At 43.8% G+C, this 21,914-nt stretch overlaps 1 protein-coding gene across 3 annotated transcripts in view; it reads right to left on the bottom strand.

Moving 5' to 3' along the window:
- Positions 1–19,017: 19,017 nt before the first annotated feature.
- The window catches only part of LOC100881496 (uncharacterized), a 65,112-nt gene continuing 62,215 nt past the window's right edge, over positions 19,018–21,914 (bottom strand). For all 3 annotated transcript variants that reach the window (XM_076540196.1, XM_076540195.1, XM_012285821.2), the window contains exons 4-5: positions 20,993–21,336; positions 19,018–20,922 (exon numbers count right to left, since the gene is read on the bottom strand). In XM_076540196.1, coding sequence (XP_076396311.1) covers positions 20,380–20,922; positions 20,993–21,336 — 887 coding nt within the window. In that variant the 3' untranslated portion in view covers positions 19,018–20,379. The remainder of the gene's footprint in view (positions 20,923–20,992; positions 21,337–21,914) is intronic.

The following is a 21,914-nucleotide window of genomic DNA, read 5'->3' as shown; positions in this document are numbered from 1 at the left end:
TTAAGCATTCGTCCCCGAAGCAGAACTTTGCCTCCCCGTTATTTCGTTTGCTCCGTTATTTCGCTTGTTTTGCCGAGATTACGGCGACCCACGCGGGAACCATTTGTCTCCTATAATTCGGGAATGTGCCTACCCTAGCCAAGATCGGGTTGCTAATAAAAGATTAAAGCGAAACACTTTGCTCTCGAGACATAAAGAAGCTTCGATGGTGCAATTTAAGGTGGCACGAAGATGCTTATGCTTTTTCAACGATTCTTTTTGTTCGTTCTATAACGTTCCGAACGCAAGAGACGAGTGGTTCCCGCAAACTGTTCGAGTATCTCTCTATTTTGCGAATGATACTTCGTCTTTGAAGAGAGCTTCATGAAAACTTGAATACCCAGCTCAATTTCCTTGCCCTCCTAAAACAAAAGAGAGGAGCGTTTCATCTGCGGTTTCTGAAGATCTCGAGCTACTTAATAAATCTTGATAGCTGAAACTTTAATGAAAAAGTTCTACCTTATCAAGGTGAGAGCCGAGTTACTTTTTTGGGCAATAAGAGGACGAGGATATCGCGAAATGTTTAAGGAATCTCTTAGCCGGTTATATACTTTCCGTTGATTTATGCCGATGATTTCGTTTTCGCTGCTTATGCTAATTCTGGAGGTGAAACGTGGAAAATTACGGTATCATGTACGCTGATTTTTCATGGCGCGGACGTGAAAACGTGGTCGCTAAGATTCGAATCGAGGAGATTGATCTTCGAACGCGTAACATTTTCAAACGGAACTGGTCTTATCGAGAAATCCTCGCTCGTATTTGCATTTCTTCTTCGTTGATTTCTATCCGGGCATGTGTGAGTGCACGTATATGCTCCTCCTAACTTCGTCTTCCAATGCACGGTTCACCACGCGCTACCTCGACAATCAACATTCTTCTTCCGATTCTTCGTTGGATTCGCGCGAGTGTGACCCAGAATCCGATAGATACGAGTTGACTCGCGCCAACGTCACGAGTGGTTAGTTTTTCGCTCGAACGCGCGACTTCCGCTCCTGTAATCAGTCGTAACACGTTGGTTAGGTCGAATTCTGCATATATCGCGCCGTTCGTGCGAGAAACAAAGGCGAACTTTATCCCCGATACAGCCTCGAACCGAATCAATCGAAGGTCTTTATAAAAGCTCGACAAAGAGAGTGGTCGGCTCGGAAAGAATTATATTCGAAAACAAGAAGAAAAAGAGCGGTAAACGCTTCTTCGATCCCATTTGGAGCTGGGAGCACGATAAAATATTGCGAGGGCCGCTTTTGGCGCGCATTAAAATCAGACAAATCCTCGATAAGAAGCTTTCAACCTAACCCGGCAGTTTCAATCGTCATTGACTTTGGCCGTTGGCGAAGTTTAACGGCGGAAAATTCGCGCGAAACTCGGATTAGTCGAAACGGGGCCGGAGGAAAACTTCTTATCGCAGCCACGACTATTCGACAGACAGTTTGTCACCGAGTTCGCTGATGTTTTAAAGGATAACGGCCGCCAAAGTCACGAAAACACTTTCGTCTCTAGGATTTTATTGCCTCGTTTCGCGCAAACGTTGTTACATTGATAGTCGCTTGTTCAGCGATGATAAACCGCTGTCGTATAATGCGTTATAACAGAGCGCGATATCACGGTGAATCACGACTTCTCAAATATAATCTCATGCAACAAGCATGGTAACATGTATTCATCGAGCTTAATATTTCTAATTTCGAATGTCAGGCATCTCCTATTTCTGGACTACATTGTATCGCTTCGATTCCGCAAGTCGTAAAATCAACGAGAGGAGAATCGCTTTTACCACTTCATTCGCAGGATCGTAAAAGTCGTGCGGCTCTCACGTGCACTTGCTTTTGTTCTCGTAACAGTAAAGCCTATCAACTGACACTTAAGACGAACATCTTCGAGCGTGAATGCATAACCGCAGGATTCCGTGACACGACCAATAAAACTCGATACCATAATGGCTGGAAAGAGGACATTAAAGTACCCACGAACTCCGTCTATCGAGAACTCATCGTTTTTCCTTTATCTTCTGACTCATCCTTTCGTGTTTCTTTTATTCCGTCGCTCTGGTTTATGTTCTTTTTATCGTCCACCGTTAATGCACGCGAAAAGACGGCACTGAAAGAACAGATGCAACTTTTCAATTTCTTCATCCCAATTTTGTTGGGGTACCTTGGTGGGAAAAAAGTAGTCGAGCTATAAAGATAAATTTAGAAACATTACAGAAGTAGCGAAATTGCGACTGGAATCCATTTATACGATCGCCAGGATCAGAATGTCTGGAATACTTCGATTCCGTTCGAATGCTTGCTTCTAAGTAGATTATGGTCGGACAAGAAACGATCGTATTATTCTACAGACGCGTTCACGACACTTGGATGGTACAAAATATAGAATTGATGAATGCGTGAAAGAATCGGCGGAAAAAGATTCAATATATTTCTTTCGCAGAAGCCGAAAACACAGATTCGCGCGTTTCAAGATATTTCACCGGGTTTCCGTCGAGTCACCGGCAAGAATTGAAATATTATTGAAAATTGATTACCGTCGAGGCATTATGGATGAAAGAACGCTCGGCCCGAAGACACCAGGTGCACGATAATGAAAAAGCATTTGCGATTGAAATTCGATTCGCGATTTTATTTTCCTTCTTGTCAAAATTGCATTTTATTTGATAAAGTCCCGTTATCGGTGACCGAGAATATTTGAAAATCCGATTGTTGGGATTTGTCAGAGACTCGGAGGACTCGTCAACGCTTGAAAATGTTTTTTGTGGTCGAAATATTCGGAAACGAGCATCGCCTATTGGTCTTCCGTTTTCAAGAACGGACGATGGAAAACGGTTTCCTCGAGACGTTGCCTCGAGTGGCAGTTAAGTAAATGGGATCGATTGTGACAAGGGCGGGCTGCTTCGGTGATCGCGTCGAACTTTTCCAGCGTATTGCCGCTAAGAGATGAAGTGGCGTCAGGAGAGCGTTCTTCTCCCCGAACGGGGACACAAGGTGGTACCCTCTCGTCGCTGGCAGAAGTAGAAGCAGAAGAAGAAGAAGAAGAAAAAAAGCACTCGATTCGCTTCGAAATCCACCCAAGGGACCGTCTGGTTTTCTTTCGCCGACGGTTCAACCCCGTTCGCGAATTCCTACCGGCTCCTCGATACACACGCTCCGGATGATCAATGGAGCCTGGAAAATGGCAGTTCGCCTTCCCTTTCGTGCTTGGACCCGGTCCAGCCGGCTGGTTAAATATTTATCGGGGTTTTAACCGTCTACCCTTCGTATAAAATGCATTTCGTGACCTGTCAGCGTCTTTCTGCTAGAAATCGAATAAATTATTTGTCAACTTTCGACGCGACGTTTTTAATTCGTTTTTGGTTAACCGTGTATATTTGCTTTTCTAAGATCCTAAGGAGGACAAACAGGAGAGGGGAATTAATTTCCGAGTTTTTGATAAGGGTTTTAAATTTTGGAACGGGTTCACAGCTGGGACAGAAGTAGCAGCTTGGTCACTTTTTAAAGAATAAAAGTACTTTACTCCGAAGGGTTCGATGCGTGCTAGATATATCATCGAAAAAAGAGATTATCTCGAATACCGTTGGGTCGTTTAAAGGGTGAGAAACCCAGGGAGCAGAGTGGACCGTGTTGACCGTAAGTCGTCTGGAATTGCGGAGTGAGAAACGGAACGTGGTCGGCATATGGGACACGGGGAAATATTGCGTGAAGGTATTCGCATGAAATAAGAGATGCCCAGTAGGATTCGACGGTACGTTTCTAACGGATATTGATACTTCCTGGCAACAGGACGACAGGAAATGTGCTCGGATATATTTACGATTTTGTACACGGTGTACCTTCGCTCGATATTTCGAATGTACGTTTATCCATTAAAGTTGTTTAATCTACGACTAGTTCGAGCTGTTGAACAATCCGGCAAGTATCCTACGGTATTAACTTCTCTGTAGGGACAAGCAGTTTGTTACGGGGACGATTCGAACAAGGACTTCGTTCGAAACTGACCAACAGAGCTATCCCGAAACGAGGTTGTATTTTAAGATTAACGCAAGTTGTTGCTATCGGATAACCTTTCTGCGGCTTTAGAGAATGGCTCACCACAGATTTACTCGTCGACTCGGCGAGATTCGTGGCCGGTTATCGGTACGAAGTAAGTCAGCTCGATGCAATTACGAGTCTTTGCAATTCAATTCGTAAATTCGCGCCGCGCGATCCCCGCGGAATCGATATTCACCGGCGGGCAAATTTATTTTTCACAATTTCATCGATTCCCAATTTTACGACGATCGACTTCAACCGTTATTATTCGTATCCGGAATATGGCTCTTTGATTCGGGGAAAGTAAGCGCGCGAGGACTTCATCGACCGGCCGGAATTTATGCGAAAATCTAATTTCGAGCGCTATTCGCTGGATGTATCGAGTCGGTCATTGATCAGCCAACGTTAAACATCAAAATATGAATCACGTTCGGCGCGGAACGACTGTGTTTATCGTTATGTTGGGTTTTCGGACGGCGAAGCCCGGTTCATGAAATATGCAAAACCGGGGATAAATTATTCCACGCAATTTTCGAAGCTTTTGTTACGGAGCGTCGATCACGCAAATGCTTCGGTTATGCTTCTTAATAAAGCAACGGCTACTGTGCGGCCGTTTCGCCACGTTTAATAATCCCATTAAATAACGATGTTATTTTCAATTATATTATTTGCGTATTTACGGTGATTATTTGCTGCAGTACTGATTAAAGATTCTTTAATTGCGATGATCACGAGCGCACGGTAAACAGTCATTCACGATAAAATATTCATTCTGGATAACCAAATGTGCAATTAGTCGAATTTCGTAAACGAAACGCAGTCTGTGATTAATAACGTGTCGGCGATGAAGGATATTCAATACGATTTACGATTACGAATGCTTGGTTATCGGCTATCGTTAACGATGATACTTTTAATTGAAACCGCGTATAATTGTTCAATCTGCTCTACCAAAAAGCGTTTAATTTTCAGGACTGCACTTTTTGTCTTCTCGAAGTACTCGGTTGTCCTACCTTCTCAATAACCCAAGATATTTATTTTCAGGACACCTCGGATCACACGGAGTCTTCTGATGTTAAATATTTTCGTCCGTCGAAAATTGGCAAAAGATTCGAACTGAACGATTGTCCGACTAACGATCACGCGTTGCCGGAAGAAACTCTTCCGGCGTCGTTAAGGTGTTTTCCTACCCGGCTGCCAGGTCAAGGAAAATTGAAGAGCCCCGCGCGAACGATGAAGGAGAAAAAAGGAGAAAGAAAAGGAAAAAAGGAAGTCGGCCAGATCGCTTAACGCCGTTCTAGAGCGGCGTCTTTTCTTGGCCAACGGATAATGGTGTTTCTTGTTTACGTGCGGTTGGCATCCATTTCCGTGGCCAGCCAGCAACACGCCATCGAATCGCGTTACTTTTCACGAATATTTCGCGGCGATAAATTTGCTCGGCTAAGCGGAATCGCGTGGCGAACTCGCGGAGATTTACTGGTAGCGCAATCGGATTCGAAACTGCTTCCGTTTGCTTTTTTCGGCGAATCAGACAACGCTTTGTTTTTTCCGCTGTTCGGTAGAACGTTCCCAAGTAATTTTGCTATTCAGGGTGTTACTTTTTAATCGATCAGCTTGATTATTCGAAACACAAACATTTATTAACACTTTGCGCTCGAGAGGTGACTCACCATTATATTAGTAAAGAAATACTTCAAGAAAATTCATTTAATTTTATAACTAAGTTTTAAAATTGTAAAATTACCTTCGAGTGCAAAGGGTTAAAATAATAAATTTAATGTTTGAAGTTCGATAAGAATGTGCTACAAAATGGCGAATGCGAACTCGCGTGTTAGAAAGGCAGCAAGCTTCTCATAGATTCCAGTAGGATGAAGGATGAAAATTGATCGATCCAGATGCCCGCATCTCGAAGAGGGAATAGTTATCGAGTGTCGAACACGAAGAGAAAGAATATAGTGTTGTTGTAACGGAGTTGTATATAACGAAAGACGAAAGCTCTCGAAACTCTCATGTTTCACGTTGAACGATCATTTCCACATAAAGTTCTTTCTTGATATGGAAGAAAACAATCGGTTTTCGTTTTCCAGAACCTCGTTGGTCAGCAGAGAAATACTAGGGCGCGTGCGTTGAGCAGATTTCAGTCTCGTTCGGGGACAAGCTAATCTTTTTCCCTCGGGGAGTAACGCAAGTAGCTTCTAGTAGTTCGAAACATTTCTACCTTTTTCTCTGGCTATTAACCCTTGTTTTCTTTACGAGACATTCACTTTGTGGTTTTACCTGGACGTAAAATGTTTGAAAATACTTAAAAAATATTCCGTTTGATCTAAAAATATTTGACGTGAATAGAATGATTAAACATTGAATTTGTTCGAATCCGAGGATCAAAAGAATATATTTCCCTCTGTGGATCGAATAAAAATATCGTTCTACCTGGTTCTATTTGTCGAAAACATTTCCGATATACTGAAAAATACATAGCAGTCTTTTTTTATCCAAAAACAAATGATCGATTGCTCATTTGCGAACAACCAATTCATCGTTCGAAAATCTATTAAGCCGTAAAGCTTTCGGTATATTAAAAAAAAGAGAGAGAGGCAGTAGTGCCAAATGCAAATACGGAGCGCGATTCGCGTAACCGTGTTTAGAGCAGAGTGTTACCAATTCGAAATAATGGACGAGAGTCACAAACGAAACCATGGCGACCGTTTCGCTCGTCAGATATGATTTAGCGGACCGCGACGGGAATGGATTTCAGAGGTGAACCCCCTCCTATACGTCTCTCTGTGCTCTGTAACCCCGACGGAAAGGAGCGATTCGCTTTGTTCCATCGTGTTCCCTGGGACCAGGCTTGTTAATCCGATTCGCCAATTAGCGTCTCAAATGCAGTCTCCCGGCCAACCCGACGCCATACACCAAAGTTTTTAAGCTTAGAACACAACCGACGCCTGTTGGAATTGTTGCGTTTATGCGTTGAACGCGAGCGGAACGGCACACGAGCACTGCGTGCAAACGAGCTGAAATTCTCAAAGGATCTTCCCGAAAGAGTTTAATCTGCCGGGATTCGCTGTTAATTTTTCTTTTAATAGTTGGTCAAATATTTCTTCGTACATTGATTATTCATGAATTGAAGATAAGGAGTTCGACGCAATATTTTGATAGTCGATAAAGAATCGATAGCACGTATTTTTTCGCCGCTAAACGGTTAATACTGCGAGCCGAAAGGTATTGCGAACAACACAGGGATAAAAGGACTTTACACACCATTAAATCGAGTTACAGCGCGAACGAAAAACTACATATTTACTGTTTTTGACTGTTCGCGAGCTCGCAGCTATTCCCGGTTTTCAAAGGGATCTACGGTAATACTTTTCGGAGCCATCTGCCTCGGCTAATGATCGGAAATGCGTCGAAACAAAGGGTTCGATAATCCTGCATATTCATTTTACATCGGAAAAAGCAGATTTTAAACCGAAATTCAATATTAGTCATAAAACATCAGAGAGCATTAATTAACCAATTACGAGTTCTTTGAAATGTTGGTTCCGAGAATACGAGTTTTTTTAATTCATTCGATGCTTCTATATCGCGCGAATAAACGCTGTTCAGATTACAGATTTGTTAGAAACTCGGATATCCGGCCAATTTTTAAGAAATACACTCATAGCGGTGCCATAAATATGGGCAGACAAGCAGAATCTTAACGTGGCCACACTCCAACCTTATTATTTGAGTTGAAACGGTACCTAGCCGTAACAAACGTCGAAATGTTCTATAAAGTGGCTCATAAATATTCACGTAGAACGGTGGGCCATTTGTCATTGCTATTCCGCGTAACAGAACCGACGGTAAGGTTAGGGAAATTCAGAAAGTTATCGTGTTCGCTCAATAATGGCACCGGGATGTACCAAACCGTGAGAGCTTTTCCACTGTCGTTTCCTATGGAAAATCCCGCATCAATCGTAATACCGATACCCGCGACGCGAAGGATCGAAGAAACACTGCAGCAGCACTTGCAGACTGACACAATATCTTCAAACTAGATTCGTCGTCGATACCGTCGATGTTTCGATGAAATTTTCCGTCACGAAAGACTGAAAGCTTGTAGAACACGCGGAGAAATCTATAAATATTTTTTCCTGCAGAGCGTGGACGCGATACAAATTGCTGCTACTTCGTTACTGTTGCCACTATGTCAATTAGTAAATTGAACGCGTCGGAATTTAGCGCTGGTAAACTAATTTGGGAAAATATCAGGGACACAAAACTCGCGTTCACAGTGTCGGTTTTCAATATCATTTAAACTTCGATAGCTTCAGATCGGATCTTAAATAGAACACATTGCTACGGTATTCGATTAAAAATTCGATATTTTGGTTCCTATAGATATTAGATATTTTGTACTATAAACATTACGAGATTATTAAAGCAAGAATGAAGAGTATCGGTTGTTTAAACGATTTCATGATAATTTTATCGTTCAGCAGCCACTTCATTACCTGTTTATTAAAATTCAATCTTCAGCCTGAATTTTTAAACGCGTTCTGCAGAGGGATTTTTTAAAAAGTTTTCCAAAGATTATTTGGACAGATCCAGGATAAGTGAAACGAGGTAACGAAGAATATGAAGATTCGGATCATAATCGAGATTAGTTCGTGAACTTTTCCCCATCGAATTGCAAGTAAATTGCGATTGCGTCGTTTTCTCTTTCATTTTTTACAGCTTGCGAGAAATTTCAACTTTTCCTCGAAAATGTAACGTTCGCTAGATGTTTCTGACAGACTTTCGTGCGTTGAATACGAATTTGGAAATTATTTTCCGACGGTACAGAGAATTTTCCACGAAGCGCGAGCGATAATAATTTGGTCGAAAAAAAGTTGTAGAAAATTCAAAATCATGTCAACACTTAACGAAGCATCCGTGTCAGGATTTCTCCACAAATAGCTTACTCCGTTCTTTATTTCGCTGACACCGCTCGCGTGGAAAATACGAAATAAACAAATGTCGGGCGTCAATCGAGGATCAAAGCGAGCCGGTCCGAGAGCGTGAAAATGTTTTTCGTCTATGTCAGTCACACGGGTCGGACATGGCCAGGCATGCCATTGTACTCATTATCGATGTATCGACAGTGGTCGCGTTGCGTTAACGCCGTCCCCAGCGATCGATCCGCGAGCTACAGCAGTTTCAACGCAATTAATCGACGATTCAATTCGGAGTCCCTGACTTTTCCCCTTCCTGCGAATCCTCCTATTTTCCATTCGGAACGATAACGCATGTTTTACAAAATGCACTTTCACAGGATGCTACTCGAACGGTTTCTCCAAGGATTTAGATAGGAAAAATCGTGAATTTCATCGCGGCCCGTTTCTTTCCTTCGTTCTAGTCGTAGATATTCTGGGTACGTTGGTAATCTTCCAGAGATACAAAACCAAGGGAGAAACTACTTAAGACCCTACCATTCGTAGCAGATATCGACTGTACTATCGGTGCTGAACGCTCGAAACGAAGCGAATGGTGCGAAGTAAGCCAGTTCTCATCAGCTGCGGCTGATAGGGTTTGCAGACGATAAAGGGGAAATAGGAGAAAAAGGAGTTGAACCAAATACACAGCTAGCGAGGAAATCAATTTCAGAAATGGATGAGGTATGATTCATTTCCTTCCCCGCTACCAAGTTAAATTTTTCTATATTTCCTTTTTTTCGAGTTTCGTTATTAACTTCTCTTTTGTAATGTACCGCCCGGGAAGACGAATCGATATTTCCTAATCGACCTATTCTATATAGTTACTGAAAAGTAAGATCGCGGTATTAAATCTTCTCTTTAGATAATTATCGTGTTCCATTAACGAACTCGTGAGAAAATATGTATTCAACATTTTCCCGGCTCGTTATTTTTAACCAACGAAAAGGCGAACGTTTTTTTCCTAAATTGTTTTAGAATTTTCACTGATGTACTTCAGCGGCGTTCTTTCTCGTTGCTCATGAATAGCGACAAGTAGAATAGATAAGCAACGCGCCGACATTTCTTTGATACATCCACGTGTTTCTTGTACAACGGGGACCTACATTTCTGTTCGTGGCTGACATCTCCAAAAGAGTTCTCTCTTCACAAAGAAATCTTGATTTCACCACCTACACACCTGCATACACGTACACGTGCACACGGTACGCGTTTCAGCAGGTGGAAATAGAGTTTCTTTCTTGACGAGACCGTTCACACGTTGTACCGAGACTTGCCCTCAAACCACGAAATTCCTAACAAAAGCACGCTTTGCCTTCGGCTATGTATCTAATGTCACCTCACGATAACAACTGCCAAACGATTACGAATCATTTTTACACTCTAAATAATTATTTTTACTCAAATTCAGGTGATTATCAAAATTGCGTACGTTTTGTAGATTCTTCGACAGTTTGCAAATTGTTTCATGAATTTTTCTGAATACATCGAACCCTCTGTATCGATACTTCCCGACGAGGGGGAGCTGTTTTGTATTCAGTTCGGTTGGTCGACTGTCCTGGGACCTTTAGCTCGCGGGTTCCGTAACGAAAAGCAGTCGCTATTTACCCGTTGCTTCGTTTTCTCGTTTCTTACTTTAGCCGTCTATGTGTGTGTGTCCACGCCAGCCGGTGTAAAAATAAAACAAACAGTCGAATGGTCGAGTGCTATTGGATGAGAAGGAGCCAGCTACAGTCGGAGAATTGCTGCTTTTTTGCAACGACCGGAGAAACGTCGTTGGAAAAATAAAAATAATAAGTTTCAACAGGCTCTCTGGGTTAGGTAACGAAGAATCAACGGTTATAGGATGGCTGGGGTGGGCGAGGGCAAGGCTGGTAGCTGCGGTAACACCGATCGACCAGCTTTTTCAGCCTGATAAAGTTTAACCAATTAACGCCCATGGATAACTCAGTTGGCCAGCCACCATAAACCAATTTAAACAACGAGGAATTCGATTCAAGGATTAAAACGTGTTCCTAATTTGTTTGGATTCCACGGTAAAACTGTTTCGTCGCCGAAACGGCTCATTTATGTTCACCAAAGTATAGAAGACAAACTCGTTGTTCTTGGAACACATAGAATAGTTTAAAAGTTGTGCTAATAATTCGAAATAACGAAGGCTAATTTGGCGAGAATTCTCGTGGTAGAAACGTGTCAATAGTTCCGCGAATTAAAAGAGCCATTTCCCAGCGAGGAGCGATCATTCGATTCAATGGCCAATAAGAATCTTCGAAACGATACAGAGCTCTCGTGTTCTTCCTCTTCTTCTTTTACCGCGTACACTGTTTTAGAAGGTTGGGTGAATATCAATTAGAAAGTTTCCTCGCTACGGTTCCGGGTGTTTCAATTCTCCGTTCCGTCACGAGTTTAATCTCTGCCTCGATTCAACGGAGGAACTTAAAAAAGTCGAACTTTCGACGACTTTCTTGGTAACGCGGATTGTGTTTCGCTCTTAACGGAGCCTGGTGGTTCGCTTGGAGAGCACTTCCGATTGAAAGTTGCCCCTATTTGATCAAGGGGTTTATGAGACCCCTCGTTCAAACCGAACTTCCTCCTCGCTTCACTTTTGCCGACTGTAAAGTTGTAGCTGTTGAAACTGTTCAATTGGATTATTCGATTTTACCTGTTATACGTGCTCGATTAATTCTTTGTCATAATTGCTAACGCTTTGACGATTTTATACGACTCCCGCAATTTCTCAAGAAACTGATTCTTAAATTAATCGAATATTTAGAGATTTCCATACGCGACGGAATCAAAGCACGCAATAAAGTAGGGGTAAACGAAGCTGGCTGCGAGCTGACGCGATTCATTTTATCGCAGGGTCACGATGCGTATAAATTTTCGTCGTTCGTTCTTCACTTGTGTCCGTGCTATGTAATTTTGATGAACGCGTAAATGTAAATTACAACACGTTACGACGTAGCGCAACGGTGTGCGTTATTTACCCGGGAGCAATTTACGAAATCGAAATTTTCGGTCGCAAATTATTTCTGGTTCGATCGACTCACGAGTTTATTTCGTGGCAAAAACTCGGACGTTCCATTGGAAAAATCTGTATTAAGGTGCATTCGGGTTAATTGAAAATCAGGTTTCAAATGAAAGTTTCAAATTTATCATTTTTTTTCGTTCGAACGAAGTAATCATGGTCGAAAATTATGGTTGATTATTGTACAAAAATTTCATCGTGTAAATATCACTCTGGAAGAAATCGTAATCTATTTAATCCACGATTCACCTGATAAAATATTTGTGCACCTCTCCACGTTTTGATTGTCCGGATGGAGGGGAAGCTGTAGAAGAAAAATATTCATCGTGCTCTTCGCGAAGAAATGACAGGGGAAAGAAAACCCCGGGCAAATATTTCGCGAGAAAGTGTTGAACGTCGAGCAGTTACGATCGAGAAACGAGACAGACACGTGTCGTTTTACGTAATCTCACAGCCAGTGGGATTCTCTTTGTACAGGGCACAAAAGCCGCCACCTCCGTTTCACCGAATGCTCCACGAATGCATGTGCCGTCTGCTCTGACGAATGCATCGTTACGGAACCGGAAATGTTTGTTTGAGGCTCATTGAATTTTCTGCACGGCAAAGGTCCCTGGCGCTTCGTGTTTCGACACGCGTGAACCCCGTGTCTCTCGACGCGATCCCCGAATTCTTTCGCTCACGATTTCGCACTATTCTCGTGTCAACGTTGTCGTTGAATTTCATCGACTGGTTGATCAAAGACTGAAGATGTTTAACTAATATAAACAATTTGATTTAACATGGAAAAGTTTCTTTAATTTGTACGATCAATAGCGAGCGAAAGAGCGGATGTTGGAATTTGTAGAAAGTTTAGTCTCAAAGACGAAGCGATTGAAGTTACATATTTATTAGGAGGTTTAAGTGTTTTCCAACTGTTCCTTCTGTTCTGACGCGCGTGTTTCTTTTAATTTACCGGCGGAAACGCGATGAAAAGCACAGTCTATGGCCGCAGACCAGAAGTGGTTTAAATTGTCTTTGCCCGCGAAGCCTCAAAAGGCAGGCTGTTTGCCGTGCACCTCTTATTTGCCGTTTATTTTCTCCTCGGATTCTGAATTTATCCGCTCTAGGTCTTTGCTCACTTCTAACCGGTCCCCTCTATACGATGCGCGTCTGCGTTTTACGTTTTCCCTTGGGTCGCCTTCCTAAGGATAACGTCAATATTTTGTTAACATTCAGCCCGGAAAATTTTTCACCGAAACACCATCGAATATAAAAACTGCTTTTATCGAGCGTTCGATGCAGAATTTAAGGTTCACGAAAATTCCCATATTCCCAGCTTCCGTATCATTCTTTCCGAAATAGTTCGCGGATGCAATAGTTACGTAAATTTACCTATTCCCAAGCTCCTGCTTCATAATAGCCTGTGTCTTCCCGTAATAATATACCGCGTGTTTCGCTACACGATCATAGTTGCAAAATAAATTCCATCGCTATGCAACGGACCGTCCCTACGGCGCTATTTTATCAGACAACACGGTTTAGCGAGGAATTCGAGAATTGGGCTACGGCACATCCAGAGTGCGCGCGAGGAGCATCCTTCCGGCCGACGAATTTCGTAATATCAGAAGGCACTGTAGGAACTTGTAAAGTTGTCCCAGGCGAGCGGCTCCGTCGCTCATTATGCCATGTGTTTACGTTCAATAACGAAAACCTCGTGTCCCAGAGAATTCTTTATTCAATCGTAAAGTTGCGAAGCTGCCGCGAGATGAAACCGTCGTGTTTTCCGCGCTCGGGTCCCCTTTAAAATGTAAACGTGCCTTAATGTACGGTCGTGAATAAAAACGGGGGAATGTTCCTTTGAAATCGTACGATCAAACCTCACAGACTCGTAGAAAGCTTAACACTTTATCTTGGCGATTGAAAACTTAGTTGATCTATCGACGAAACAGTCTTGTCTTTAAGAAATCGAAATGTTCGAGAGATTGGCAGGATAGAGCAGATAAGGCTATTGCGCGTTTATCACGCGAACCCGAAGTTGTCCTATTCCCTTTTTATGCCAATCGATGCCCATTTCCCAGGGAATAGTTTAGAAAACTCTGTGAACCGGGATCCAGTCCTATAATCATATTTTCAAGATTCGGGGCTGAAACTATTGTCTGCTCGATCGGGCACGCTTCGAATCTTAGAATAAGACGTTTACTCAGAACTTCGTACTCCGATCATTTGCATAAATTGATTCAATCTTTCCGGTCAAATTTATATTCGATATCTAATATACTCGAAGAGCATCGATATTATAAATGTGACTTTATACGTAAAAGCTTCAAACCTTCTTTCCAAAATTCAAGGTTTATTTATCGGAAATATCGGTGTTACAAATATACTTTCCAAGAGTTATCGCAGAAATGAAAAGGAAGAGCGAATGGTCGACGCGAAAGGGTTAATAGCGTCAAAATAGATGTTGGCTCATATAACAGGCGTGAAAATAGATCTTCGGGGTTTATATAGTTCGAAGAGAAACGACGGAACAGGATCCTCTTGATGAACCTAAATGGCACGACTAATCGTTCGTACATGACCAGGAGCTCACTCGCGACTGTCTCGAGCTCCATAAAAGCCGAGTACTCGTCAATGGATCACGGGACCATTGTACGTTGGCACGCTCTCTCTCTCCCTTTCATCCCGCTGGAGACCCGGCGCGTGACCCAAATCCCAAATACTTCCTCAGGGTTTTGTCGTGAGTTCTCTCTCTTCGTCCCCTGTTCCGGGGATGTTCAGTGTCTCGCGAGGAACGCGATCAACCAACCCCTCGGCCGTTTCGAAAGCACAACAATGAGAGGGTCACGGAAACGATGTCTGAGAGAGTCGTCGTGCATAAAGGGGCAGGTCTGGTCTCGTTAAAGTCTGTTGTTCGAGATATTGGCTATGCATACATTAAGAAAAGGGCCGCGATGAATGTTCCTTCGGTGGACGTCGAACTACCCACACAATTTTTTCAGGTATTTCTTGCGCGAAAAGAATATTTCATCTTTTGTTAATTCGCAAAGAATCTCCACTCGTTATCGAAGAGAGGAAAAACGGTAATAAACAGAAAGTTTCGAGCAAGTATTCGTACTTTTGAAACCATCCCTGAATTTCTAGACATAGAGCAGAATTACCCGAGGTTTCTCTGCGCGCTGCAACGACCCTTGAGCCATTTACTCGTTAATTTAATTCCATAAATAATAACAGACTACGGCGGTGCATCCACAGGAAGCGAAACAGGGCACGTTGCAGAGCACGAGCTGCGTTAACATGCGCGTGACCGAGTGCAGCAAAACGGAGAGGGCAAAACACGCTCGCCTAGTTTCCGTCTCTTTCAACAAGGCCAGTGTGTCATAAAAGAGGCGCAGCGAACTCGATGCCACGGGAATTATCCTCGTCTACCGAAGCGTGTCTCTAACCAGGTTGCAAACTGGACAATAAAATAACTCGATAACAGTCGTTAGGACATTAAACAGAATTTACGATACGAGCCAAAGTTTTGCTACTTTCGTGTAATCCTACTGTGTTTAATAACTTGTTTCCCGCAATTTCGTATATGGGCTGTGTCATAATATGCGAGGATAATTTCGCCGGTAAATTCGAGGCAAAGAGTTCTAAAACGAGATTGAGCGCGGACGGATCGCCGAATAAATTCTGTTTAAAATCCTTCTGTCGGAACCACTCGTCTGCTTTTCAGACGCGAATTTTATCCCGAGGCCTAGGTGAATTTTCTGTTCGACTGGCCGCGATTACGCACTAGAGACCAGCGTCATCGTATTTTCTCGATCACGCCCGGCGTGTTGTTCGCGATTTCCATTTCAATGAAAATCATCGATATTGTTATTGCGCCTAGCGGAGGCTTTTCGGTTTGTCGCTTGTGAAAACGGATTAAATACGCCTTGTGCTCCACATAGGAATCACCTGACCTAAAAATTCCTGCTCTATAAACTGCTGCTATAACTCTATATTCGAGGAAGACAATGTCACGTTTTTCGATCGCTTCGCAACATTTTTCAAAGCCGCGATTTTCCTCGTAACGAAGTAACGACGTAAAAATCAGCGGATTGGTCGCAACGATCGATCGTTAGGTTAACGCGATTATCCGGTCGCGAGCGTGTATCTTCATTGCCGGTTGTTCCCTGAAACAAGCCGTTCCACCGCGTTCAAATGAGCTCGAACAACGGTGTATATCCGCGTGGCGCATAATGGAGTTATTGTAACGAGTGGTCGTGGCCCACTACGTCGTTGTTCCTCGTAATTCGACGGGGTAGGTGGTGGTTGGACAGGATAGTGGTGATCGCGACGCTATGGGAATGTCAACGGGCCGCATTAATCGAGCACCGGTCCATTTTATTGAATTATATTAATCCATTATAATACGAGCGAGTGGATTTATCTCGTTGCCGTCGGCCATTATTTCGAGGGACGAACCGTAAAATCAGACCATCGGAACGTTTGCCAGAAGTTATCCGATGTTGCGCGATTACGTATCGAAGAGCATCGGCGATTAACGTTATCGATGTTTGACGTATTGTAGAGAAGGGGATTACGATAGTCATTGAACATTACACGACCAGTTCCTGGCCAAATGCGATCCTTGAATCACCGCTCGATCCTAAATCGCCTGTCGTAGATTTTGTAAAAACGGTGCCACCGATCTTTCCCGAAGATGTTTATTGCTCGAGAAGGAATTTCAATTTTTGATTTAATAGTTGTGATCGCGTACGCGGGAGAATCGAAAATTAATGCAGCTCACGTTATTTTCGCGAAAATCGAACGCTCGGGCTACGGCGTTACAGGAGCAATAGCGGATAATTAATATTTATTCGGTATCTGTTGGGAAATAAACATCGCTCGTTCGGTTTACACGGAATCGAATACGCATTTCGGTGTATGATTTACGTATTGGAATCCTCGCCACCAAAGTACATCCGGAATATTACCTTTTGAATTTAATTCCTCCTCGTATCTTATATTCAGCTCGGATATTTCCACGAGCTCGTTGAAACTTTCCTCGACCCCGCTAATTCCGTTATGCAAGATGTTAAGATCGCAGATTTTCATTCGAACAACATACAGCTTCTTAACGAGGAAACAAAGGGGAGCGAGACAATGGGAAAGGGAAAAAAGGCGAAACAGATATTGCATGCCGGCACTAAAGCGGTCTCGGTGGTTGTAAATCGGGTATAGTGGGCGCGAGCGATATAGCGCGGTCGTAAAATGTCAAATCTTCGAAGAACGATACGAGCGCGCATCGAAGCGTGCTCGGTCCGAAAGATTCGGGGCCGATTCGCAAAAGGTTATACGTTTAAAGCGAATTCACGCTTCATTTGCTATTTCTTTGTGCAGCCCGGACGTCAAGTTTCGAGCCTTTATCGCCCCTATGTCGCCTAAATTTCGTGCACTTTTACGCCTGAGCAAGTTTACGAGCTCTCCAGGACGAGGTGGGAAACCCCGGCGGGCGCGAAAGTGTTAACGCTTTAATTTACGAGCAAGTTACACCGTTCCCAGCAAGCATGCGGTGTATAGACTGCGTCCAGAACTATGGAGTTGCCGTTTTCTCGTCGACCATGTTCAGAATGACGTGGCCTGTGGTATCTTGCTAGGAGTGCAGTTACGGTCTAACGGCGTGCCGCGCTCCTTATTAATAGGCACACTTGGAACTACGAGGCGAAAGGATAACACAATGGACCCACGAACCACGCCTGGAACGTTGGAGAGTTGAATGGCCCTGGCCATTATTTAGAACGCGTCGTTCGAGCTGAGGAATGGCCGAGGTTAGCAAGTAAATCGTTCTATCGTTTATTAAGGTTAACCGTCAGTTCATGCCGCCCCTATCTAATGAATTTACGTCACGACGATACACCTTTTGCCACAATACATTCTTCGTCTGCTTCAACATCGAGCTGCTCCGTTGAACATGTTGATCGTAACGAAAATTCTCGTTTACCAATTATTCGCTCAAATTTGATTTAACGTCGCTTTAATGCTAATCCCGTGTACGGGGTATGAAAAAGTTTGTTTATTCGTTAAACCGAAGCAGGGTAATGCGATTCCGTAATGTTTCAGACGTACCTGTCGAAAAATCCAATCAGGAAGTTCTCGCTGGTTCGTTCACTGCTCGAGGTTGTGGTCTCAATTGTTATCAATTAAAAATGAAGTTTCAGGGCGGTTAGTTAACTCACGGAACACCGAGCATTATCCGCGTTAACGAGAAACGATATTAGCGATCCTTCACGTTCAACCTCGGTTTCGCGTATAACGAGATAATACGCGTTCCACGGGATCTCCGGCGTAGTTTTAGAGCTAACGGGATAATAATGTATTCATAGAATTCGTTCGTTTCTTTTTCTCGTTACGGACATTTCTTTTTTATTAAGACGCAGTTGAGAATAATTTCGGTGCTAGGTTATTCAATTTCGAGCACGTTTTTGGTATTGAAAGTTATCAATTGTGGCGGTCCTTTGTCTTGGAACTAATTATGCGCAGGCCGAAGCATTTCGACATAGATTCATTGCGTGTAGCGGAGTCGAATTGAAGCGGGCATTATTGCAGCGAGCAATTCGATGCATCCCTGGAGCGGGTTGTTTTGGTTTCGACGTGCCAGATCGGAACTGATTGACGCTCTGGGATATACTCGGCCTGACCTGGAGTTAATTACGGAACCTAAGCGAACCGCAAGCTCGCTCTAAACAGTTTGAACCAGCTTCCCCATTATAATTAATTAATTAGTCGTATGAGATGTGACTTAATGGATCGTCGTCGATCCACCTGGAAATACCGTTCGATTCCTGCACCCCTTTAATCTCTGTCCGCATTCCTCCGCCATCACGCGTGTCTTCCAACCATAATTTCTATGCATCTCGAACGTCTTACACTATTAACAAAAATAAAGGAACATAAATTCTCTTACCTTTTTGTACGTCTCGAAACTGGAGCAGGTTCAGTGAAGGAAACGATCCATCGGTAGCTTTGGTGTTATTTTTATTAACCGAAAGCCTAGGCTATAATAAAGAACGCTATGTGTATACATATTCTCTATCTATATACAATAAATCCATCTTTCACAATGTCACCGTATAACACATTTGGCAACTCGAAGCCGATTCTTTGTTCTATCTTTCACTCGTTTACTTGGCAGGAGTTACTTTGTTAGCGTTGTTCGAGAAGTCCTGTTACAACCACATGATCGACGGAAGGACGATTTGGATCCTTCGATTTCTTGCGCCGGTACTGTTCACGGGACTTTGCACAGAGTCTCAGACTCTTTTTATTAACCATTCGTTCCACGTGACGCGTCTCGTGGACAGTACTGGGTTATACGAAAGAAAGAAACTCGATTTGGAGTCTTCTAAAAGATCGGCTCTTTAATTAAGTTTTCGTGCTGATCGTCGGGACTATCGATACGAGTAACTGTAATATTGCTTGCGCAGCACTAAAAGGACGAGTTTAGTCATCGTAATATATGAGCATTTTCATTACGAACATCGTTAAGTCGCCAGACAGTTCTGTATACTATTTACAAAAAAATCCTCACCAGTCGTACATACCGTCGATCAAAAGGGTCTCCGTATGACTCGTTAGAATTTATACAGCGTCGCAATAAGTACATCGGGGGTACTCGAAGGGTAATTTTCGAATAAATTCTAATAATACGGAGACGCGTTTCGACCGAGCGTTCGTGATTATACATACGAGCATTCGAAACGATGAGGGGGAAACGTCGTTTAAAAAATCAGTCTTCGTAGGAGAGATAACGAATGTTCCAAAAAACTGGGGTCGTTTATGTCGTTGTTCGGTTTACGCGAATGGTCGAGAAGGATCGGTTTCAGCGAATCGTTCGCTGCTATGAGCAATGGCATCGAGTTTCACTTGTTTTCGATCAAACCGAAATGATTCAATGTACGTCTTTGCTATCCTCGATTCTTTTGGCACCTGATAAGTGATCGACCGGTTTCGTGATTCCTCGGTACGTTCGACGCTCCGCACAACGGATCGATGCGAGAAACTTTCGTTTGTTCGGACGAACGAGGACGTCGAAGTCTCGCGAGAACGACCGTCGAATGTTTATTCAAATCTACGAGTATCAGTTTTGGCACTTCTCTTAATTGAACGGTCCAGAATGGCGCCAGACTCCGTCTAAAAGCCTGAGTGTCCTAGTTTAAAGTGCAGTACCCGATCCAGACACTGATTCGACCCTCGAAGAACGAAACCTGGTGTCGTCCCGAATATCGGATCACATCGAAGATTATGGCTAACCAAAGATACCTGGACAATCGTGATCGCTCTTCGTCTCTACGACACGACGATCGAGCTCCTTCGGCTTGTGCTACGAGTTCAAAGGTGTGGTACCGATGTTGCTGATGAAGCTGGGACACGCGTTGTCCGCCCTGTCGCCGCTCTGCAGCGAGAAATGCCTGTAGGACATGTACGCCTGGGGGTTCGAGGACAACGGCTGATCCCTCTTCTCCGAGGACCTTTGTTTCTTCATCTTCATGTATCCCAGCACCGAGATCAACACGACGAACACCACGAACCCCATGCAACTGCCGACTATGAGGCCTAACCTTCTGGTCAGGATGTTCGCCAAGCCTCCTCTGTCGCTCATAGTTCCGTCACCGACTATCGAATCGGGAGCATCCAGCGTTCTGACCTCTGTACATCGACTGGTGAGAGAATTCACCATGGATGGACGGGCAGAGCTCTCGATCACGTCGTCGTGAGAGGCGTTCCATTGCCAAGAACCTATATCCTCCGGGATTGACGTGCCCCAACTGCCCAGCCCGAGCACACAGATCAGGTAGCGGGTATCCGAGGCTAACTTCGTCAGCTTCACGGAACGTGCCTTGGGGTCCAGCAGCTTTACTCGAACCTGCAACAGCGCGATTCAAAAACTTACACCTTCTGACTGACGATGTTTGAGAAATTTGAATAAAATTCACCTCGTCGGCGTTGTCCAGAACGTGGTAGCCCACTTGGTAACCGTGAAGGCCGGAATGATTCCTGCTCTGCCAGGATACCAGCACGGAGAACGGTTGAATATCCTGGATCGCCAGCTTCAGGATCAACGGAACAGAACAGAAAGCGTGGGGGTCGAGATCGAGGAAAACTTGTCCTCGTAGCTCCGGCGGTTGTTGGCATCTCAACAGACCACCTTCGACGTCGCTAACCCCGAAGCCGTTTCTTCCGCGACCGCGACCGCCGCCTACTCCGCTAACCAGCTTCTGATGATCTCGCAACCACTCCCAGAGTTCTTGCGACTCGCAGCTGCAATGGAGCGGATTTTCTACGGACATCGACAGGGTGTTCCGTTTAAAGCGTGTTGTAAGCCGTGTTGATACAAGAAGCGGTGTATCTTAAACACCGTGGTCGTTTTCGAGGGAAAACCGGAGAGTACAATTCGAACGAATTTACGGACACTTAAGGACATTGTACAGTCCAACGCGTTTTAGAGGAGACCGAGTTACCAGAAACCATCAAAGTATCGATCCGACATAGCGCGTGGACATTGGGCCACGTTCATGGTGTACCCATTAAATTCGGAGGTCTTTCGAGAGGAGGGGGATTAGGAGAATCGATGGACATTATACTTCCGTGAAGGACTAGTTTGCAGACTCGCGAAGAGAGGATGAGAGAGAATTGCGGAGCGTGTTTGATTGTCCGGTGGCCAGTATCGATTCGAGACGATTGCACGTGACCAGCGATATGATTGGATCTCCAACGGCCAGTAACTCCATTTGGATCGATAGCTTCGATACGTACAGGATTATACCGGATTGTGCGTCGGGTAAAACTCACCGCGACAAATGAGACGTCGACATCTTCTACCCAGGGACATTTACCGTTCCCAGAATATTCCAATAA

Source organism: Megachile rotundata, chromosome 15 (genome assembly GCF_050947335.1).
Source record: "Megachile rotundata isolate GNS110a chromosome 15, iyMegRotu1, whole genome shotgun sequence".
NCBI classification, from domain to species: domain Eukaryota; kingdom Metazoa; phylum Arthropoda; class Insecta; order Hymenoptera; family Megachilidae; genus Megachile; species Megachile rotundata.
Note: the sequence above shows the minus strand (reverse complement) of the source record. Positions and strands in the feature narration are given on the sequence as shown.